Source organism: Stegostoma tigrinum, chromosome 32 (assembly GCF_030684315.1).
Source record: "Stegostoma tigrinum isolate sSteTig4 chromosome 32, sSteTig4.hap1, whole genome shotgun sequence".
In the NCBI taxonomy this organism is placed as follows: Eukaryota; Metazoa; Chordata; class Chondrichthyes; order Orectolobiformes; family Stegostomatidae; genus Stegostoma; species Stegostoma tigrinum.
Window position 1 is genome coordinate 5845155 of NC_081385.1, and position 24759 is coordinate 5869913.

General features: G+C 45.7%; 1 protein-coding gene across 1 annotated transcript in view; it reads right to left on the reverse strand.

Moving 5' to 3' along the window:
• Positions 1–24759, reverse strand: part of fxyd6 (FXYD domain containing ion transport regulator 6) — a 64147-nt gene that overhangs the window by 21822 nt on the left and 17566 nt on the right. Inside the window, exons 2-10 of the mRNA XM_059638933.1 lie at positions 17802–17855; positions 16464–16487; positions 12611–12631; positions 11508–11582; positions 11367–11403; positions 10337–10386; positions 6462–6490; positions 4316–4564; positions 3953–4015 (exon numbers count right to left, since the gene is read on the reverse strand). Coding sequence (XP_059494916.1) covers positions 3953–4015; positions 4316–4564; positions 6462–6490; positions 10337–10386; positions 11367–11403; positions 11508–11582; positions 12611–12631; positions 16464–16487; positions 17802–17850 — 597 coding nt within the window. The 5' untranslated portion in view covers positions 17851–17855. The remainder of the gene's footprint in view (positions 1–3952; positions 4016–4315; positions 4565–6461; positions 6491–10336; positions 10387–11366; positions 11404–11507; positions 11583–12610; positions 12632–16463; positions 16488–17801; positions 17856–24759) is intronic.

The window sequence follows — 24759 nt, forward strand, 5'->3', positions numbered from 1 at the left end:
TTGTTAAAACAAAATATGCAACACTGCATGTTTATCATTTAGAGAGAGAGAGAGAGACGACTGTGAAAACCAAAGCAAATAAAATTATGATCTTTCAAGTCAGTTCATGTGTGGGATCTCAGTTGACCAATAATACCACTAGCTGGGATTGCAGTAATGTTACTGAACTGACAATGAATCAGTGATTATGTTAGTGGACAGCTAATTCCAAACAGGCTGATTTCAAATCCTGCGTCAACAATTTGATTTTCAAAATATCTGGTTGAAGGAAACTGGTCTTAGAAAGCGATCATATGTAAGTGTCATTAAAAATCTTCTAAAGACTTTTGAGAATCACAGCACCCAGCTGCTGTAACCATTGCTGAGATTTTATTCCAACAATTCTGGTTTGGGATTGACAGGTAATCTAATTTGTCATTCTCTTCTCAGGAACACTGCTTTATCCAATACCAAGGTCTTCACAGGACTAAAATACTACCTAAAGTTAAAAATAAAACTCAACACTTTAACACATCTAAGGGTGCCTCCACCAAGTTTAAAATAAAAGATTCCAAAGCTCTATCCAATCTTTAAGGCAAAATTATTTACCGTGCTGGGTTTCAAATTATCGGAAATAAAATTTACTTGTGCCTAAAATTCAACCACTCTACAGCCAGGCTTCAAAAACTGACTTAAAAGAAATTACTGTGGTTACAGAAATACTTATAAGTTAGTTATTTTGAGAAAACTGATAACTTCACCGGGCCAAGCTTTCATGTGACTTGCTGCATACTGCCCTCTGAAGAGGCTCAAAAGTCACTCGGTCATAAAGAAACAAATAAGAGTACAAAATAGGAGCAGGAGTAGGCTATTCAGCCCTTCAAGCCTGCACTCCCATTCAATGCGATCTGTAACTAACCAGCAAAGAGCTGTGTCTTGTTACGTACAGAGTTTCTTCTAGTTAGACCAGAAAAGCATTTTCCTCTTCCACATTGGATCAAGCAGACCCTGTAGTTTCCTATTCTTTAAAGCTGATGGCAGCCTTTGTCAGGGGCAGCAGTACAGGCTGTGTTATAAGCTAATACATCAATATACCAAATGCCAAGAGACAGGTTAATGTTTCACATACGATCTCCCTCAGTGAAACAAAGGGGTCATCTCACTGATCAACTTGCTCTGTATTTTCAATTCAGTGAGTTATTAATGAGCCTGTAGCAGGTGGTTTCTGAGAATGATTGAGCTTTTGATTATAGATTACCTACCATTTGGGACAAGTTTTGACCAGGACATAAATTGGGAAGAACTTCAAATGAAATGTCCCTGGTAAAGCTTCAAGATTTAGCGGCTTTTAAAAAAAAATATACTGACTTTGCTCTCCAGTGACTGCACAGGTCACACAATTATAAGCCCCCTATCTCCTTAGACTTCACCCTTTACTGTTTTGACACCATTCTTATTTCTGGCATGTAACACTCATTTGTATCCAGTTTTAATTTTTACATTTACATACCGTCCCATGGCAGTATGTTAACCCCTTCAACTGATTCATATCTGCTCCTTCAGATTAAGTCTCATCTTCATTTCCTGTGCCTCTGGTTTGGAATAATTTTACAAGTTTATAAAATACAAATTTTCCAGCTTACCTTGAACATCGGGATCCAGGACATTAATGAAGCTGTTGGAATGTTACAAAGTACCCAGTGTTTTCACTAAGAGCCACAAAACCCTGGTTTGTGTTTGATGTGGGCAAGGTATGAAGAAAAAGATTTGTATGTGCATAGGGCCTTACATGAAGTCATCAAATTTGTACACAGCAAGATCCCAGCCTGGTGGTCAGGATCAGATAATCTGCCTCTGTGATGTTGCTTCAAGCAATAAATATCAGCCAATCAGTTAAATCCACATCAGGGCAGCACAATCCACAGAGCTACAGGTGACCTTTAATAAATGGAGTGCATCCCAACCCACATCCTAGCTGGGCTGACTCTGCTCAGTGTAAAATTCAAGTTTGCAGATTTAGCCCATACATTAACGCTGGTGTTCCATGAAATCAAACTGCGTGTTTTTTCCTTTCTTTTGTGGGGACTTCCCCTGATAAGATCAAGGATGTTCTGGAGATTTAGTTTGGTTTCTTGAAAAGCCTAAGAAAACAAAAACTTAGCAAACCCTTGATAGTCCCGAAGAACATATAGGCTGTTTGCTATTGTCTCGCCTCTCTAACCTAATTCCCCTCCCACAGAGGCAATCAGAACTCCCAATGGGAATTGCCTTGGACATTGTCCTGCTCTCCAGTTGAAATTTAGAGGAAACTAAAGGAGGCTTCTGTCAACATTATCAAAACAGACAGAAACTCCACAAGGAAAATTCAAACGCTGGTTCCAAAGTTTTGACAGGAATTCCAAGAATCCAAACTTATTAATTCAATAATACAAGTCCTAGAAAGCCACGTGAGACTTTGCCTCATGTAAAACCATCTACAAATCATTACTGGTCTTGCATTGAAAGGAGTGCAGGGAGAGATAACACAGAAGGGTAACTGAGTTAATAAATGTAATTGGGTACGAAAACAACAAGAAAGATTCTAGATAGTTAAAGTTGTGTCAAGAGAATGAAAAACATGAGAAAATGTAGAAAACTATCAATGGGGAAATAGTGATCAGAGATAATGGAAACTGCAGATGCTGGAGAATCTGAGACAACAAAGTGTGGAGCTGGAGGAACACAGCAGGCCAAGCAGCATCTTAGGAGCACAAAAGCTGATGTTTTCGGCCTAGAACCTTCATCAGAAAAGGCTTTTGAATGTCAGCTTTTGTGCTCCTAAGATGCTGCTTGGCCTGCTGTGTTCATTCATTTCCACACTTTGTTATCTCTATTAATGGGGAAATAGTAGTGTGAGTGCTTTTGAATTTTCTGATGTGGGGGTGTTTCTGAAGGATTAGGGTGGACAAAGTCAGAAATCACATGACACCAGGTTATAGTCCAACAGGTTTATTTGAAATCACAAGCTTTTGTAGTGCGGCTCCTTTGTCACTTCAGCTAATGAAGGAGCAGTGCTCAGAAAGCTTGTGATTTCATATCAACCTGTTGGACTATAACCTGGAGTTGTGTGATTTCTGACTTAATTTTCTTGTGTAGGAATAAGGATGTTGAAGACATTGCAACATTCACTAATTGTTTGATTTTTTTTCATATAAATTGGGTCCCTCTTTGTTTCAAAAACTGATCAGCCTGGCAATGCAACCCATCACGTATTCTTATATTCCTACATGTTCATTGGATCATATGTAAACACTGGAATAGTTACTGATCCATGAGTGGCTCTAGACAACACTTGATTCAGAGGATGTGGGCATTGCTGAATGTTTCTTCCCCAATCTAGTTGCCTGAGATTGTCACTATGTAGATTTTCACATGTATTATGTTCTAAATCAGATCCAAACAAAACAAACAGCTGCCAATTCATCCCAGTTTAGCAATTGTTTCCTTTATTGTGCTGGGTATCACTAACAGTCTCATTTATTGATTATTTATTTTACAATACTGCTTTCTCATATCAGTTCTTTGATTGAGAGGAGGTGATTTGTTTGTGAGCAGACACAGCAACCGATCCATAGTGTTATAAGTGAATAATAAATAATACTCTATTGACGCACAAACATCACTGTAACGATGCAGAATGTGAAGGACTGAGAGTACTGGAGTTCCACTATATCCTCAGCCACTCACCTGTGCGCGCGCACACACACACACACATACACACTCACTCACTCACTCACTCACTCACTGGTACAGACCTACCATCTAACAAGACTAGAAAACGACAAACTAACACAAACACCACTTACTATCCGACAATACATCTTTGCAACGACCAACACAAGGTGGAGTGTGACAAGCTAATGGCACATCACAAGATTCATCATTCACTGCTATCGATATTTATATATTTTAATTCAATAACCATGAGACAAACTGAATGGAGCTTCAATTCTTTGTGCAGCGAGTCGGGAGCGATGTTGGAGGGGTCTTCCAAAACCTGTCAAAGATATCAATGGCCTCAAGTCTCATGTTGATGTCTTTCTATCAAAAGTAAAGCAAAGATACGTGGAACTTAAGATAACAAAATAAACAAGTAATTAGATCATTTCACATTTGTAAGCATTTGATACGTACTAAAAGAATGTAAGAAATAGGATGTGAAGCTAGCCATCTGGTCCCCACTTTACCATTTCATCAGTTTTTTTCCAAAGTTCAGTCACAGGATGTAGGCATTGCTGACTGGATCAGTATTAAACACCCATCCCTAATTGCCCTGGAGAAAATGGCACTGAGCTGCCTTCTTGAACAACAGCAGTCCCTTTAGAGAAGGGATGCCCACAATTTCATTAAGGAAGATGTTCCAGGATTTTGACCCAATGACCATGAGGGAATGGCTGATACATTTCTCAATCAGTGTGGTGTGTGGTTTGAGGGAAGCATGCTGCTGTGGTGTTCCCAGGCTGTCTTTGTCCTCTTCAATGGTAGATGTTGTGGCTCCCAAAGATATGATGGAAGTTGCTGATTTTTCTATCCCATCTACACCTTCCTGCACAAAGCAGACCCAGGCAACTTACAGACCTGATAGCATCACATCAAATAAATAATTTGTTTATCCGCACAAAACTTGGAGATTGTCTGTTTGAAAATCAGTTGCTATCAGCGACAAAAGAGGGTGATTATATTAGGAGTTGGTTTTGTGAATTTTTTTTCACATTACTCATCTAAAAGTGTTATCTCTTGCTGGGCAGCAGTTTCATTATGTTTCCAAAGATTTGTCTGTAATCGGGATTTTGAATAGGAGTTGACACAGGGATACTGTACTGCCCAGGAACAGACTGAGAAATTGATACTGCGAGAGAGAGATGGATTTGTTCCTGTATTTTTTTCCATGAATTTGCAGCATAGAAAGAGATCATTGGCTGGTCTTAATGCTGCACATGACCTTCCTGTCATTATGTCCAATGCTATCCGGTATGTAGACTCTGCCTTTCTTCCTCATGACTTCCTTATCTCTGTTAGAGAATGATGGAGAATTAGAGTCTCACCACTCTCTTGGTGAAAATGTTTCTTTTCTGCTAATATGGCTGAACACATGAATATGAATTTATACACTGTACTAAGGCAGAGGATACTGAAGATGACAAACACAGTTCCTGCTTTATTTAAAAAAAAATGAAAGAATTGCAGATGCTGTAAATCAAAAGCAAATGCAAAAATTGCTGGAAAAGCTCAGCACAGCTCAATCCTCTCCCCAAGTCTGTACCTGAACTTTAACCCCCTGGGATCTAACCTTCTGGATCTGTCCTATACGCAGCACCTTGTCGAATGCTTCTGGAATTCTAGATATACCACATCCATCAGTTCCTATCATCCACCTTGCTGGTTACTTCATCAAAGAACTCCAGCAAGTTTGTCAAGCACTACATATCTTTCATGAAACCATACTGACACTGGTAAATTGAGCTTCGTTTTTCCGAGTGTTGTTATCTCCTCTTCTATGATTGACTCCAGCAACTTCCCCACTACAACAGGTCAAACTAACAGCTCTATAGTGACAAAATTAGAAATTGCTGGAAAAGCTCAGCTGGTCTGCCAGCATCTGTGGAGACAAATCAGAGTTAATATTTCGGGTCGAGTAACCCTTCCAGAGAACAGTTCTGAGGGAAGGATCACTCAACCCGAAACGTTAACTCTGATTTCTCTCCACAGATGCTGCCAGACTTGCTGAGCTTTTCCCACTTTTTCTGTTCTGCTTTTCCTACAATTTCTGTTCCAACTGTGTTTCGTTTTCTGAACTATGTTACGTGTTGTAGAATTGTAGAATCCCTACAGCTCAGATTGAGGTCATTTGGTCCAATGAGTCCGCACAGACCCTTCAAATAGTATCTCACTCACACCCACACCCTGTACCATATCCCCAAAATCCACCTATCCTATCCATCCCTGGACACTATGGAGTAATTGAGCATAGCCAATACACCTAACCTGTACATCTTTAGAGTGTGGGAGGAAACTGGAGCACCTGGAGGAAATGGGGAGCATGTACAAACTGTCCACACAGATAGTTACCCAGGGCTGGAATTAAAACCAGGTGCTTGGTACTGTGAAGCAGCAAAGCTAACTAGTGTGAGAGGTTGGAGGTGGCATCATGTTTAACATCTCGTTTGAAAGATGGAATTCCACCAGCGTCCTCTGGATTGCTTCTCTCTCCCCGTCCCACCTGGTCTCCACCTTGGCTTGCATCTTCTGCACCTCCCATTACCTCCACCCCACACAACCACCCCCCCACCACGACCACCGTCTGATTTACAGATTGTCCAGGGAATTAGGATCATGCTGGCTCAGCCATTTTGCTGTGAACTGTGGCACAGAAACCTGGGGAAGGTGGTGCCCAAAAGCAATGCTTCAGCAGAGTGTAGATCTTACATGTTTGGTACTGATCAGTTCTCCACTTTGGCTGCTGCTTCCGTTGCTGCGAACAAAGAGAAAGAAACAGTAAGGTTCAATGTGGCATGATGAAAATGCAGTGAAAGAGGAGTAAATAAAATCTTCAGCTGCCTTTCACTGACTTTCCAATCCACCCTATTCCTCCCCAACTCAATATGCATTCTTCAATTCCAGTGAATATTCAAAGCATATTTGAAGGCAGATATTTGGACAATACTTTGGCTGCCAGTCTCAAATGAGATCTTTGTAACTTCCTCCAGCCCCACACTAATATGGCTGACTCCCAACTGTCTCCTAAAATAGATGAGCAAACCATTCCAGTCAAGGATAATAAGTGTTGGCCCAGCCAATAGCAACAACATTCTATGAATGAGGCCAGACGCCAACTCTCCGACACCACCTCCTACCGCCTCCTCGATCATGACCCCACACCCGAGCACCAAACCATCATCTCCAACACCATTCATGACCTCATCACCTCAGGGGACCTCCCACCCACAGCCTCCAACCTCATTGTTCTCCAACCCCGCACGGCCCGTTTCTATCTCCTTCCCAAAATCCACAAACCTGCCTGCCCTGGTCGACCCATCGTCTCAGCCTGCTCCTGCCCCACCGAACTCATCTCCACCTATCTGGACTCCATTTTCTCCCCTTTGGTCCAGGAACTCCCCACCTATGTCCGTGACACCACCCACGCCCTCCACCTCCTCCAGGACTTCCAATTCCCTGGCCCCCAACACCTCATATTCACCATGGACGTCCAGTCCCTGTACACCTGCATTCCGCATGGAGATGGCCTCAAGGCCCTCCGCTTCTTCCTGTCCCGCAGGCCCGACCAGGCCCCCTCCACCGACACTCTCATCCGCCTAGCTGAACTCGTCCTCACACTCAACAACTTCTCTTTTGACTCCTCCCACTTCCTACAGACTAAGGGGGTGGCCATGGGCACCCGCATGGGCCCCAGCTATGCCTGCCTCTTTGTAGGTTACGTGGAACAGTCCCTCTTCCGCACCTACACAGGCCCCAAACCCCACCTCTTCCTCCGGTACATTGATGACTGTATCGGCGCCGCCTCTTGCTCCCCAGAGGAGCTCGAACAGTTCATCCACTTCACCAACACCTTCCACCCCAACCTTCAGTTCACCTGGGCCATCTCCAGCACATCCCTCACCTTCCTGGACCTCTCAGTCTCCATCTCAGGCAACCAGCTTGTAACTGATGTCCATTTCAAGCCCACCGACTCCCACATCTACCTAGAATACACCTCCTCCCACCCACCCTCCTGCAAAAATTCCATCCCCTATTCCCAATTCCTCCGCCTCCGCCGCATCTGCTCCCACGATAAGACATTCCACTCCCGCACATCCCAGATGTCCAAGTTCTTTCAGGACCGCAACTTTCCCCCCACGGTGATTGAGAACGCCCTTGACCGCGTCTCCCGCATTTCCCGCGACACATCCCTCACACCCCGCCCCCGCCACAACCGCCCCAAGAGTATCCCCCTCGTTCTCACACACCACCCTACCAACCTCCGGATACAACGCATTATCCTCCGACACTTCCGCCATTTACAATCCGACCCCACCACCCAAGACATTTTTCCATCCCCTCCCCTGTCTGCTTTCCGGAGAGACCACTCTCTCCGTGACTCCCTTGTTCGCTCCACACTGCCCTCCAACCCCACCACACCCGGCACCTTCCCCTGCAACCGCAGGAAATGCTACACTTGTCCCCACACCTCCTCCCTCACCCCCATCCCAGGCCCCAAGATGACATTCCACCTTAAGCAGAGGTTCACCTGCACATCTGCCAATGTGGTATACTGCATCCACTGTACCCGGTGTGGCTTCCTCTACATTGGGGAAACCAAGCGGAGGCTTGGGGACCGCTTTGCAGAACACCTCCGCTCAGTTCGCAACAAACAACTGCACCTCCCAGTCGCAAACCATTTCCACTCCCCCTCCCATTCTCTTGATGACATGTCCATCATGGGCCTCCTGCACTGCCACAATGATGCCACCCGAAGGTTGCAGGAACAGCAACTCATATTCCGCCTGGGAACCCTGCAGCCATATGGTATCAATGTGGACTTCACCAGTTTCAAAATCTCCCCTTCCCCTACTGCATCCCCAAACCAGCCCAGTGCATCCCCTCCCCCCACTGCACCACACAACCAGCCCAGCTCTTCCCCCCCAGCCACTGCATCCCAAAACCAGTCCAACCTGTCTGTGCCTCCCTAACCGGTTCTTCCTCTCACCCATCCCTTCCTCCCACCCCAAGCCGCACCCCCAGCTACCTACTAACCTCATCCCACCTCCTTGACCTGTCCGTCTTCCCTGGACTGACCTACCCCCTCCCTACCTCCCCACCTACACCCTCTCCACCTATCTTCTTTACTCTCCATCTTCGGTCCGCCTCCCCCTCTCTCCCTATTTATTCCAGTTCCCTCCCCCCATCCCCCTCTCTGATGAAGGGTCTAGGCCCGAAACGTCAGCTTTTGTGCTCCTGAGATGCTGCTTGGCCTGCTGTGTTCATCCAGCCTCACATTTTATTATCTTGGAATCTCCAGCATCTGCAGCTCCCATTATCTCTTAAAAAAAAAACAGCCAGCTTTGTTAACTTCTAAAAGTGGGGAGAATATGGAAAGTTGTACGTTTGAGGTGTAGCAGGAATAAGGCTGGAGTATCACTGAGTTTCCATTTGGAGCTCCATCTAATCGGCTATCAGGAGCAGGGAAACTATAACTTCTAGAGTTCTCCTGCTTTTCAAAATAGAATGCACTGCCTGTATGATGGAGGCATTTAAGAGGGTATTGGATGAGTATTTGTATAAAAATACTATGCAAGGCTATGAGGAAAAGGCAGGAGATTGGCACGAGGTAATGATGCTCATTGGAAGATCCAGTGCAGGCACAATAATCCTCTATATCTGATCACTTGAGCATCCTTGATTTCAATCACTTTGCTATTGGCAGCCACGTCCCTCTGCTGCTTCATTTCTAAGCTTTGGAATTCTCTCCCTAAATGTCTCCGTTCCTGTCATTCTCCATCGTGCTCTTTAAATCTAAGCACTGAGCTTTAGGTTAGCTGTTCCAACAGCCCCTTATGTCGCTTCATGTCAATTTCTGTTAGAGAATCGTTCTTGTGGAACGTTTTGCTACATCAAAGGTGCTACACAAATGCAATCTGTTGTTGTACTCTGGCAACTGCCACTATACAATCAAAATTCATTGGCCTCTATCTGTACTGTAGGGACTCTACAATTCTACAATACACAGCACTGTTCAGAAAACTAAATAAAGTAGGGACAGAAATTGCTGGAAAAGCTCAGCAGGTCTGGCAGCTTCTGTGGAGAGAAATCAGAGTTAACGTTTCGGGTTGAGTGATCCTTCCTCAGAACTGTTCTCAGGAAGGGTTACTCGACCCGAAACGTTAACTCTGATTTGTCTCCACAGAAGCTGCCAGACCTGCTGAGCTTTTTCAGCAATTTCTGTTTTTGTGACTACAGGCCACTTCAAGGATTCACCAGTAAGAAGGACAGCATTATAACAAAGCTCCAACCAGAGCAAAGCCATCTTACTAAAAATGCCGGACATGCTCAAGAAATGAGAGCCTCATTGGGACACCAATCAATCTCTTCCTCAAATATTAAAGCCTTCCCTGTGGGTGGTGACTGAATCTCTGGCACACTCATGCTTAGAGCTTTATTTCTGCAGAGGACACTTCAAGTGGTGTGACTAGCACCCAACCTGATTGGTCGCTCATAAACACAACTTCTGTGGCCGTTGAGTCCTGGAGTGGGATAAAACCTAAATGTTTTGATGAATCAAGTTACTGCACCATGCAGTCTCCTCTAGGTATGTCTGTCTTACCTTTGTTGGTGATCAGTGTTTCTGCCTGGGCCTCCTCATCATTGGGAGATCTGAAGGAAAAGAAAAGAATGCAAAAAAGCTGTTAGAACGCTCAACATACTCATTCATCTTGTTTTAGGAAATCTATTTATTTGTTACATTTACGAAGTTGTCAAATTCAGCACTCCCACTATTGGGACAGCACATGGTTAGATAGAGAATCAAGTTTCCCCATCAAACACTCTCAGGACAGGTACAGCACAGGGTTACATACAGAGTAAATCTTCCTCCAACTCTAGCCAATGTTGGGAATGGACGGTCAGCATGAACTTATGTTACATACAGGACTTTCATACAAAGCAGAAATAAATCAAATGTTTTGGATGAACATACTTGATTTAATCCACAATCAGACATAATTGGGGCAGTTTGTGTGCTTTTATTTTCTGCAGTTTAATGTCCCTCACTGCCCCCACCCTCAGAGAGATCTCAGTCCTCCGCGTACACCATCCACATTGGCGGACGCTCCACATTTCTGCTACACTTCCTGTGGGAAAAAAATACTACTTAATATCCCCCCGCCCCTGAATAATCCAGCTTTAAATTTAAGGTAGGGCTCACTTTTGGGTGGGTCAGTCAGCTAATTTTGTTTACATTGCAGTGTGATACCAACAGCAAGGGTTCAATTCCCACACTGGCTGAGGTTACCATGAAGGTCCTGCCTTTGGAAGTGATTCCCTTGGCTAAGAGGTGGTGACCCTCAGGTTAAACCACCACCAGTCCTCTCTCTTTCTCTTTCTCTCTAATGAGAGAGCAGTCCAGTAGATTGTGGTGACTTTACCCTTAATGTTCCTTTGTTCTGGGCTCCCAGACCAGAGGAAATAGTTAACCATGTACATAAGCAAACGATCAGACACAGTGAAAGTGTGGTGGGATGTTTTGTACTTATGGCTGCATTTTGATTCCATGCTAGGCCTGCCCTCTGATGCCATGCTCAGTTCTATGCCCCTGTACTCAACTCCAAACCTCTCCATTCACTCTATGCCATTACCTGGCCTTCTGATTGAAGCTGCAACGACATTTCCGGCCTGAAAGGAAGGACAGAATTGAGACATTGTAGGAAAAGGTAAGGAATTATGCATCACACAGAATTACAACAGGATTAGCGTAAGCAATATCAGATCCTACTCACTCAAGATCAGCAGGATCCCAAGAGTAAACAGTATGACAGCAAACACGAGGCCTCCAATCCGCAGTGTCTCGTAATCTGCAAACACAACAACAGTTGGCTCAACTGTGCAACAGGCCAGGTGAAAGCCCATTAGATGAGGGGTGGGGGAGGCGGTGTGGGGGAGAGGGGCTGCAGGGGTGTGGGAGAGACAGGGTGAGGGGAGAGGGGGCATGTGGAGAGAGGGTGCAGGAGAGAGGCTGTGAGGTGGGAGGGGTGTCCAGGGGAAGGGAGAGGGCATGTGGAGTTGGGGAAAGGTGGTGAGGGAGAGGAGGGGGTTTGGGGGGGAGCGTGTGTAAGGAAGAGGGCTTTGCAGGCAATAGGCACTGCAGGTGTGGGAGGAGGAAGAAAATGTTGGGGGGAGTTGCGGAGGGAGAGGAGGGATGAGATAATATTTTGAACAGTTTATGTAGAATGATGCATTGAAAAAGGAGATCATTCCGTTTATATTGTGCCTTTGCAATCGTATTAATTTGTTCAGATATTCAATTAGATCTACAACCCTGTCCAAAACACATCCCTTTGTCTACTTCCCTTTAACTAATGAATCTCAGTATATTCCAGATCACAGCAACTCAACTGTGTGAGCACATTGAGGAGGCACCAAAACAATAAGACATCTCCCAACATTATCAGGATGACTTCACTTTCCTACATGATACTAAACCTCAAGGGTAAGAAGGCATTTAATCCCTGGAAATCGCTACAACAAGGATCAATCTGGGAGTTACAGACAGAATTCCCACTCTTGATTAATCCATTGTTAGATTGAGCTCAAGGCTGGTGCTATCCATTCCAGAGGCAGACACAGAAGTTACATATGCAGTCATCCCAAACAACCAACATGTTCTATATTCAGGAACTGCTGGGTTGGAAAATTGCTAATGGTGTTCTGGTATTTAAGAAGGAAGGGACAAAGCAGATACCTGAAGGTCTGTTATTTTAATGTTGGTTAAGTGGGGAGTTATGGAAATCTTCCAAGCTTAGAGGTTGAACACTCAGCTAAATGAAGAAAAGCAGGAACACTCTGGCTAACTAGTCTGAGGAATAAGCATCAATTCACTCACCGTAATAAAACTCATCTTTCTCTTCAGGTGTAGAATGTAGAGTAAAAGAATACAACATGTCAGTTCATGTGTTTCAAAGTGCCAGAATAAACAATCCCACCATGCCCAATATATTCTTCCCCAATAACAATAACAAAAACAAAGTTGCTGGAAAAGCTCAGCAGGTTTGGCAGCATCTGTGAAGGACAAACAGAATTAACGTTTCAGATCTGGTGACCCTTTCTCAGATCAGTCACTGTTCTTGATTCTTGATTACTTGTTATACCTGCATCTGAAAATTTAATGATCTATGTTCCTCCTTTACACTCGCCGCTCCTCCAAAGCCAGCTCATGTTTCTTTGGATTTGTAGCTTTCAGCATTTGGAAAGCACCCCATTCCTTAACTGGGATAGTGATAATGGGAGTTGTTTATTAAGTTGTTTATTGCGAACCGAGCGGAGGTGTTCTGAAAAGCGGTCTCTCCAGAAAGCAGACAGCGGTGGGGATGGAAAAATGTCTTGGGTGGTGGGGTCGGATTGTAGATGGCGGAAGTGTCAGAGGATGATGCGTTAAACCGGAGGTTGGTGGGGTGGTGTGTGAGAACGAGGGGGATCCTCTTAGGGCGGTTGTGGCGGGGTGTGAGGGATGTGTTGCAGAAAGTGCGTGAGACGCGGTTAAGGGCGTTCTCGACCACCGTTGGGGGAAAATTGCGGTCCTGGAAGAACTTCGACATCTGGGATGTGCGGGAGTGGAATGCCTCATCGTGGGAGCAGATGCAGCGGAGGCGGAGGAATTGGGAATAGGGGATGGAATTTTTGCAGGAGGGTGGGTGGGAGGAGGTGTATTCTAGGTAGCTGTGGGAGTCAGTGGGCTTGAAATGGACATCAGTTACAAGCTGGTTGCCTGAGATGGAGACTGAGAGATCCAGGAAGGTGAGGGATGTGCTGGAGATGGCCCAGGTGAACTGAAAGTTGGGGTGGAAGGTGTTGGTGAAGTGGATGAACTGTTCGAGCTCCTCTGGGGAGCAAGAGGCGGCGCCGATACAGTCATCAATGTACCGGAGGAAGAGGTGGGGTTTGGGGCCTGTGTAGGTGCGGAAGAGGGACTGTTCCACGTAACCTACAAAGAGGCAGGCATAGCTGGGGCCCATGCGGGTGCCCATGGCCACCCCCTTAGTCTGTAGGAAGTGGGAGGAATCGAAAGAGAAGTTGTTGAGGGTGAGGACGAGTTCGGCTAGGCGGATAAGGGTGTCGGTGGAGGGGGACTGGTAAGGCCTGCGGGACAGGAAGAAGCGGAGGGCCTTGAGGCCATCTGCATGCGGAATGCAGGTGTATAGGGACTGGACGTCCATGGTGAAGATGAGGTGTTGGGCGCCAGGGAATTGGAAGTCCTGGAGGAGGTGGAGGGCGTGGGTGGTGTCACGGACGTAGGTGGGGAGTTCCTGGACCAAAGGGGAGAAAATGGAGTCCAGATAGGTGGAGATGAGTTCGGTGGGGCAGGAGCAGGCTGAGACGATGGGTCGACCAGGGCAGGCAGGTTTGTGGATTTTGGGAAGGAGATAGAAACGGGCCGTGCGGGGTTGGGGAACAATGAAGTTGGAGGCTGTGGGTGGGAGGTCCCCTGAGGTGATGAGGTCATGAATGGTGTTGGAGATGATGGTTTGGTGCTCGGGTGTGGGGTCATGATCGAGGGGGCGGTAGGAGGTGGTGTCGGAGAGTTGGCGTCTGGCCTCGGCGATGTAGAGGTCAGTGCGCCATACTACCACTGCGCCACCCTTGTCTGCGGGTTTGATGGTGAGGTTGGGGTTGGAGCGGAGGGAGCGGAGGGCTGCCCGTTCTGCAGGGGAGAGGTTGGAGTGGGTGAGAGGGGTGGAGAGGTTGCGGCGGTTGAGACTGCACCACTGCTGCAGTCACTGCCTCCACTTCCAGTTACAACACCTCACACACCACCCTCACCGCAGCTGCTGCCGCCCACCCCGATCCTCCAACCGGCAACGGAACCCCGCCCATGGCCGACACCGACAGAACACCGCCCACAGCCAACGCCGACGGAACCCTGCCCATGGCCGACGCCCTCATCACTCCGCCCATAACCTCCACAGCCAGCAACCCCAGAGAAGACAGCCACACTGTACCCTGCCGCATCTTCACCATACCCCCAGACCTCCCACTGACTGAGGACGAACGGTCAGTCCTTAGTAAGGGGCTCACCTTTGTCCCCCTACAACCACACATCAACGAATACCAGTCACGATTGGACATAGAACAGTTTTTCCGCCGCCTTTGCCTCCACGCCTACTTCTTCAACCGGGAACGCAACCCTCCCTCCACTGACCCCTTCACCCGCTTCCAACACAAGTCCTCCTCCTGGACGCCACCCCCAGGCCTCCTACCTTCCCTCCGCCTCTTCATCTCTAACTGCCGTCGAGACATTAACCGCCTTGAGTACCGTCGAGAATGCCCTTGACCGCGTCTCACGCATTTCCCGCAACACATCCCTCACACCCTGCCCCCGCCACAACCGCCCAAAGAGGATCCCCCTCGTTCTCACACACCACCCCACCAACCTCCAGATACAACGCATCATCCTCCGACACTTCCGCCATCTACAATCCAACCCCACCACCCAAGACATTTTTCCATCCCCACCGCTGTCTGCTTTCCGGAGAGACCAATCTCTCCGTGACTCCCTTGTTCGCTCCACACTGCCCTCCAACCCCACCACACCGGCACCTTCCCCTGCAACCGCAGGAAATGCTACACTTGCCCCCACACCTCTTCCCTCACCCCTATCCCAGGCCCCAAGATGACTTTCCACATTAAGCAGAGGTTCACCTGCACATCTGCCAATGTGGTATACTGCATCCACTGTACCCGGTGTGGCTTCCTCTACATTGGGGAAACCAAGCGGAGGCTTGGGGACCGCTTTGCAGAACACCTCCGCTCGGTTCGCAATAAACAACTGCACCTCCCAGTCGCAAACCATTTCCACTCCCCCTCCCATTCTTTAGATGACATGTCCATCATGGGCCTCCTGCAGTGCCACAATGATGCCACCCGAAGGTTGCAGGAACAGCAACTCATATTCCGCTTGGGAACCCTGCAGCCCAATGGTATCAATGTGGGCTTCACCAGCTTCAAAATCTCCCCTTACCCCACCGCATCCCAAAACCAGCCCAGTTCGTCCCCTCCCCCCACTGCACCACACAACCAGCCCAGATCTTCCCCTCCACCCACTGCATCCCAAAACCAGTCCAACCTGTCTCTGCCTCCCTAAGCTGTTCTTCCTCTCACCCATCCCTTCCTCCCACCCCAAGCCGCACCTCCATCTCCTACCTACCAACCTCATCCCACCTCCTTGACCTGTCCGTCTTCCCTGGACTGACCTATCCCCTCCCTACCTCCCCACCTATACTCTCCTCTCCACCTATCTTCTTTTCTCTCCATCTTCGGTCCGCCTCCCCCTCTCTCCCTATTTATTCCAGAACCCTCACCCCATCCCCCTCTCTGATGAAGGGTCTAGGCCCGAAACGTCAGCTTTTGTGCTCCTGAGATGCTGCTGGGCCTGCTGTGTTCATCCAGCCTCACATTTCATTATCTTCCATTCATTAACTGGATCTGGTTTGAGTACTGCTGAATAAAATGCATATTGTCAAAGCTTTTTGTTTTGGACTCACTAGAACAGAGTCACAAGAATACTAAAGTATTATTTCACCATGAGGTGGTGAACAGGATATCATCTTATTAATTGACACAGGTCACCAGTTAGACAAGAACATTTGTCTCATCTCCATGCCCAGCCATGTGCAGCGTGTGGAGGGTGTAGGAGGTGTACGGTGCGAGAGAGAATCAGTGAAAGCTAATCGAATGCTTACCCATATTAGTAGAATTTCCAGCAACTGGAAAAGACAATGAATTAATTGTCAGTTATCAACAATAGAATTGTACACAGACTGTGAATTTAATTCAACAGAATTTAGTTTTAGAAGGAATCTTTGCAGAAATTCAATTAAAAACAGAGATAATCTATGAGGCTTATTCTATATGGCAGATGAATACTCAGATTGAGATAAAATTAGAACTGAGTGCTTTTCAGAAGAAGGCCATTATTGTATTGCATGAATTAATTTACTGTGATTATTCAACAGACAGACAGACAAGCAGAGAAACAGGACGCCATACCTGTGTTATCATGTAAAGAACGATAAACATACTTACACAGGGTCAGCTCATTAGAGTTGAGTGGCTACTTCCCTGGGCGGGTGACACAAATCACTGTAGTTAAACTGAAATGGTTTTGAACCAGAGAGAGGGAGAGAGACTTGGAGCGATAAAGGAATCACAGAGAGACAAAGACAGAGAGACAGGCACTTCTATGCACCATACTCAAAACCCCTTGTAAAACCATTTGTTGAGCTGAGTATATTTCCAATGCCATAAGCCCAGAACTGATGAGTGTGACTGTAGAGACACGGAGTAGCCAAAGGAAGAGATTTGGAGACAGAAACATAGAGAAGGAGATAGATGTATACATAGATGTACAGAGAAACAGAGAGGCAGAGGGCTGGATTCAGGTGTTACAGTGTGTCACAATTAAACTAGTCAGATCCAGTATTACAAGGTCAGAATTCATATTTGGTTGTTTTTACTGTCTTGGACAATGTAGAATCACATTTATTCCCCTAACTGAAGATATTCTTAAATCCACCCCAGACTGCAACAGTGATATATCCCACACCGCTCCCCCTCACCGTAACAATCTGATATCTCCCTCTCTCCCACAGGAACATATCTCCCTCCCTCCAACGCTCTGATATCTCCCTCCCTCCAACGCTCTGATATCTCCCTCCCTCCAACACTCTGATATCTCCCCCCCCCTCTAATACAGACATAATTTTCTTCCTCCCACAGGGATATATGTCCCTGTTTCCTCACTTTAACAAACTGATACATTCCTCAGTGTTTGGGAGCCCACATTTGAAATGTGGTTGTCAAGTTAATTAGTGTTGATTTAATGGAATGGAACCTGAGCAGTAATTATTGAGATGTCGTGCAGGTGAAGGGAGCTGAGTTAATGTTCACGTGCTCAGAGACCACCCACTTGGGAATTCTTTGTACGAATGGAAACTCGAACTGGTGGGACATGTGCGCAGTCTTCACAACCATGATCAATTAGGGCAAAGACCTTGCAGTTACTGGAAGTTGTCACTTACCAGCCAGATGAACGAGGCCACAGCACAGAACAAACATGCATGCTTCCATGGTGTCTGGAAAATAAATAAAATATTGGCATTTTAAAATTAAACAATTTCTGCAACAGGTAACCTTTCCTTGAGTCCAAGCCTGGGGTGTCCTGGTAGCTTTTGGATGACTCGGCTTATCTGCTACCTGCCAGCATTTCACAAAAGCACAAGTCTGAAGGTGTGGGTCTTTGCACCTCTCAATCCCACAGCACAATGGAGGCCGAGTCTCTGAGGTGGGTGAATACTAGATGGAGAAGTGAGTCAATGGTTCTGGGGAAGTGGTTGCAAACATGGAGTGGGGAGGCAACAATCAGATCAGACATGACCTTACTGAACAGCAAAGGCAATGCAAGGGGCTGAATGGCCTCATGCTGCCCTTCATTCATGCATAAGTGGCTCGAATTAACACAGGATTTATTCACAGAATGTGGAAGTCCCTGGCTAGGTCAGCATTTATCATTCATCACTAACTGCATAAATAGAAATATCTATGAGCACTGTTCTATGGCAAAGAAACACTTCTGTGGGTCTGGAGTTACATGTAGACCAGGCCAAGTAAAGTTGATAGTTTCCTTCCCTAAAGGGCATCAGTGAGCAAGATGGGTTTTTCCAACAATGGTCATCATCCGACTCTAAATTCCAGATTTTTCTGAATTCAAATTCCACCATCTGCTATAACAAAGTGTGAGGCTGGATGAACACAGCAGGCCAAGCAGCACATCAGGAGCACAAAAACTGACGTTTCGGGCCTAGACCCTTCATCAGACATTTACCTGAGTCTCTGGATTAACAATCCAGCACTAATAACACTAGGCCTCCCCTCTCCCTCTGTCCACAGCCCTGGGTGCACATTTGGTGATAGTGGGCAGGCTGGTTTGATATGCCTCATCCTGTACAATTTCCCAATCAAGTTGCTAATCCTTCGCAGATTAAAGATTAATATTCAGCAACTTCTGCAAGTAAAACCTGGAGAATAATATGAAACAGGTATTTTAAACAGTGAATTGTATTATGATTAAGAAATGCAATTATGAGATATACCATCATGTAATAGGTAGGGCCAAAGACTTGAGGGGAAATGTAACGTAAAGGGTTAATATCTTCTGAAAGAGGAGGAACCTAAAACAATTACAAACACTGATTGAAGGGTGCTGAATGCCTGAGTAAAAGCAAAAACTGACAAGCCTCCAGCTCCTGATGGACTTAATCTGAAGACTTTTTAAAAAGTAGCTGCTGAAATAGTGGGCACATTGGCTTTAATTTTCCAGCATTTGATGCCTTAAAAGTCCCAGCAGTTTGGAAAATAATACGTGTCATTGTGAAAGGAGAATATCAGAAATCAGGAAACTACATACCAATTAGTTAAGAGATGGAAGGAACTGTAGATGCTGGAAGAATCTGAGATAACAAGGTGTCGAATCAGAATGAACACAGCAGGCGAAGCAGCATCACAGCTTTCCTGCTCCTCTGATGCTGCTTGGCCTGCTGTGTTCATCCAGCTTCACACCATGTTATCTCTGCTTTATTTTCCTATTCTATTTGTGGGATGTGTGTATCGCTAGCTGGCCAGCATTTCTTGCCCGTCCCTTATTGCCCTTGAGAACGTGGTGGTGAGCTGCCTTCTCGAACCACTGCAATCCTCCTGCAGTAAGTTTACTCATAATGCCGTTAGGGAGGGAATTCCAACATTTTGACCTAGTGGCACTGCAGGAATAGTGACATATTTGCAAGTGAGGGTGGTGAGTGGCTTGGAGGTGAACCCAAAGAAGATAGTGTTCCCATAAACCTGCTGCCCTTGTCCTTCTAGATGGTCATGGATTTGAAAGGTATTGACTGAGGATCTTTGGTGAATTTCTGCAATGCATCTTGTAGATAAAACACACTGCTGCTACTGAGTGCTGGTGGTGGAGGGAGTGAGTGCTTGTGGATGTGGTGTCAGTCAAGCGGGCTGCTTTGTCCTGGATAGTGTCAAGCTTCTTGAGTGTTATTGGAGCTACACTCATCCAGGCAAAAGGGGAGTATTCCATCACACTCCTGACTTGTGTCTTGTAGATGGTGGGCAGGCTTTGAGGAGTCAGGAGGTGAGTTACTTGCCACAGGATTCCCAGCTTCTGGCCTGCTCTTGCAGCCACTGTGTTTATGTGGTGAGTCCAGCTGAGTTTCTGATCGATGATAACACCTCCTCCAGTGAGTTGTTTAATTGTCCACTTACGGTCACAACCCGATGTGGCAGGAAACAGAGCGTAGATCTGATCCATTGGTTGTGGGATCACTTAATTCTGTCTATTACTTGCTGCTTTCACTGTTTGGAGTGCAAGTAGTCTTGTTTGGTGGCTTCACCAGGTTGGCACCTCATCTTCAGGTATGCCTAGTGAAGCTCCTGGCATGCCCTCTTGCATTCTCCACTGAACCAGAGTTGATCCCCTGGCTTGATGGTAATGGTTTTGTGGGGCATATGCCAGGCCATGGGGTTACAGATTGTGCTAGAGTACATTCTGTTGCTGTTGATGGCCCACAGTGCCTCATGGATGCCCAGTCTTGAGTTGCTAGATCTGTGTGAAGTCTGTCTCATTCAGCACAGTGATAGTGCCACACAACACAATGGAAGTCATTCTCAATGTGAAGGTGGGGCTTCATCTCCACAATGACTGTGCAGTGGCCACTCTTGTTGATATGGTCATGGTCAGATGCATCTGCAGCTGGCAGGTTGGTGAGGATGTGGTCAAGTATGTTTTTCCCTCTTGTTGGTTCCCTCATCACCTGCTGCAGACCCAGTCTTGCAGCTATGTCCTTTCAGAGCCAACCAGCCCGATCTCTAGTACTATGTAGAACAGTGCTCCTGAGAAAAGGAGGTAGTTTAAATGGTTAAGAACGAGATTACCTCAGTATAAGGAATTTAGTTTAAGTGTTCCTGTCTAGAAGTGTTCAGTTAAAACCCTCAGTAAAACCAAGAAAAGTTTAAGCTCAGCTATATAATTGATAAAAGAAGTGGGCATCAGATTCTTATGACCAGGAATTTAAGTCATAGCCAACTCAAATTCTATGTGGACAAAGTCAGAAGTCACATGACACCAGGTTATAGTGCAACAGACTTTATTTGAAATCACAAGCTTTTGGAGCGCTCCTCCTTCAGCATATGAAGCAATTGGATGTGAAATGTTAAATGATTTTTTTTCTTCACAGATGCTGCCAGATCTGCTGAGCTTTTCCAGCAACGCCTGTTTGTGTTCCTGATTTACAGCATCTGCAGTTCCTTTTGGTTTTTATTTGCCATGTGATATTGTTGGGATTGTAGTTTGCTGTGTGTTTCAAAATCTGAAAAATGGTTTTATATGTTATCTAAACAGTTTGTTTTATTCTATTTTACCGTTATTTCGTTTGTATAATATACTTTTGTTTTATTGTTAAAATCAATTCATCAGCATGGCACTTTTTTGTTTCAGCAAAAAGAAACACCTTGATAGAGTAATTAAAACAAAACATAATATCAGTCTGGGATCTGACTTGTCCGGCAATAACATTGTTTGAGATCACGTCATAAAATACTCAAAGGTAATTAGGTAAGGAGGGTGATCCTCAGTCAACACCTTTCAAACCTACAACCACATCCATTTAGAAAGACAAGGGCAGCAGATATATAGGAACATTGCCTTCTTTGGGTTCGCCTCCAAAACATTCACCATTCTGATCTGCAAATATATGCACAATTTTGGGGAGGGGGGGCACACTTTATGAAGGATGTGAATCATGCAATTCCATGATTCTGCAAGGCCTGCCCAATGCCATTTGCCTTATGGGTAAAAGTAGAGGCAGAAATCACAAGGCTGGAAAGTGACAGAATCGTCAAACCAGTCCAGTTGGTGGTATGGGCAGCTCCGGTCATACCAATTCTGAAGCCCGATGGGTTGGTTTGCCTTTGTAGGGGGCTTTAAACAAATGGTAAACTGCTTTGCGCAGCTGGATAAATATGCAATCTCTCGCATAGAGGATTCATACACAAAGCTGGCAGCAGGTGCTCTCCTTCACAAACCTTGACATGAGTCATGCATACTTGGAATTACATTTCTATGAGAATTCCCAGCATTACGCTGCAAGTAATGTCCATGAGGATCTGTACCAGTGTATGAGACTACATTTTGGGGTATCATCAGCCTGTGCAAATTTTCAGTGGACGATGAGAACATTTTGCAAAGTCCACCCTAGGTTATTTATCTAGGTGACGTGCTAAAACAGGGAAGCCTAACAAGGAGCACTTACAGAAGTTGGACATGATCCTTAGACATTTCTCCCAGATGTGCATAAGCCTTAGATGGGAAAAAATGTCTCTTCCAGGCCCCCCAAGTGATCTACTTGGGCTACAGAATCAACAAGACCAGGTTTCACCTGTTGGAAGATAAAATAAGGATGATCAAAGGTGCCCTGGCTCCCACATCAATTTGGAACACAGTAAATGCAGATCCATTGAGCTGCCTCCCCCTGGCAGACACATCCCCGGGTGCACTGCCACTGGAAGAACCCGTAATGGTTTCAAATTTTCTGGACACACTTCCAGTCACAGCTGACAGTATCAGACTTTGGACACAAAAAATCTAGTCCTGGCTGAACTGAAATAGCTGATGGTGATCAGGGAGAAACCAAAGGCCATCACAATCCGAACTGAAACCTTTTTGGACCCAGAGAGACTGTATATTATTATTGGGAGCAAAAGTGATTGTCCCGAGCTAAGGTCACTGCCAGATACACCACCAGGGTCATCCAGGAGTCTCCAAAATGAAGATGTTGTTGAGAAGTTATGTCTGGTGGCCAGGATTGGACACAGATATAGCTACATTGGTGGGTCAGTGACCAGAGTACCAACAAGGACAATAATTACCACCAGCAGCTCCCCCATATTCACAGGAATGGCTGGATAAACCCTGAACTCAATCAGACATCAATTATGCAGGTCCTTTCATGGACTTCATGCTTTTAGTCATTGTGGGCACCCACTCAAAGTGGTTGGACGTGCAGAGAGTTCATTTGTCAAACATGGGGACGACAAGAAAAACCTGTGCACACCTTTTGCTGTGCACAGATTCCTGGAAGTCTTCATCACCCATAATAGGCCATCGTTTACCAGCCAGGAATTTGTGTATTTCCTAAAGTTGAATGGTATTTGACGTATAAGGACAGCTCCATATCAACCATCACCCAAAGGTCAGCAGAAAGAGCAGTCCAAACTCTGAAAGCAGGGTTGAAGAAACAGCCTACAGCCTCACTCCAGACCAAACTATCCTGGTTCCTGTTGGATCATAGGACCACCCCTCATGCAATTACAGGGATAGCTCCAGCAGAGCTGTTAATGGAGAGAAGACTGCGCACCAGGTTATGTATGATCTTCCCAGAAGGTGAAATGGCACCAGGAACACCAGACTCCACCAAGCCAGAGATAGTTTGGCACAGGGGATGAAGTTTGGTGTAGGAACCATGGAAATGACCCTGCATGGGTAGGAGCTGTGGTTGATGTGAGGATCAGTGATATATAAATTTTGGGCAGGTGAACTATGTGAAAGCTGCAGACTTGCAAATAGTGTGAGATCAAAACATTCCCTGCTCCTCGGAACAGTCGGAAAGGCTGGTGGAACCTGTGGGGTCTCCCTCTCTGTCAAGCGTGGAAGAGACCTCAGAATATGAGATAGGCATGGATTGAAGAAGAGAATAATTTCTCCCGCGACACTCTGGATGCAAACTGTGTGTTACACACCATTCATAGCGAACACAGTTAGAGGCACCAGAGCTAGTGTTAAAACACTCCAGAAGGCACAGCAAGATAAAGAACCAGCCTATGTCCTCGGACTTAGAGGGGGAGGGATGTAGTGACTATAACATGGTCAGCCAGGTGTTTCTCACAGAATATGAGTTCCCTGACTGGGGCTGTTAATTTGGTCCAATCAGGGAGCCCTGGCTGACAGATGCAAACAGGATCGTCAGAGGTTCTATTCACTCTGATGGAGCTGAGTCAAGGACTCTCCACATGTAAATAAAGGGTGACTAGGTGATAGGATACCAGCCTCTGTGGAGTTATTTCAGAGGAGACGATTGGAATCAGTCAATTGAACACACTCACATTGGCAAAATTTCCCATAATGTGCTTTCTCTTACTATTTAGCAAAATTTGGCTTTCTAGAATGTTCTATGTGCATTTTTTTTTCCATTTGCAAGAGGACATTTCTAACTGCAGAGGAGCAGCATCAAGGACACATCAGGAGATAACAAGGGAGATCCATTTGTGTATATGAAATGGCTGATTAGATGTACGACCCTCACATTTTCATCTTAGTTGGGTTTAAAGTGCTTCATTATAATGTCGTGATTCTTGTATGATGGAACAGTCTCCTCGACATATTCTAAAGACATCATCAATTTTTTTTTCAATGTAAGAAAAATGACTTGGCTTTCTGCCCAGTCTTAATTCAATGATAAAGCTGCTTCAGCTCGGTGCCTTCATTATAAACAGCCTTTGTCTGTGACATGTTAACAGAGCTGCCATCCCTCCAGGAGTACCCAACCTCTTCAAGTATTGGAACTTGATCTTATAGACACTACTACAAGCAACGTTTTGGGGGAAAAATCAAAGCAACATTAACAAAGTAAAGTCCTTCTTTAAAAATGCATCCCTTAATTAGCATAAAAACTACTGCAATTGGGGAAGACGAGGCTGCAAGATTGGAACTCAGAAAGTGATCCCATCCAAATCACTTTGAGAGGGCTGGAACTATGGTGGTGGAGGTGGGGCAGCAAGATTGGAGATAGGTAGACACGGGATTAAGCTTCCAGAAACCAAACAGCAACAGCAGTTCTTAATTTTCAATTGACTGTTAACAATCGATGATGTTAAGAGGCTAAAGTCTGATACTAGATTCTTGAAAGGGGTCATCTCCCTGCACTG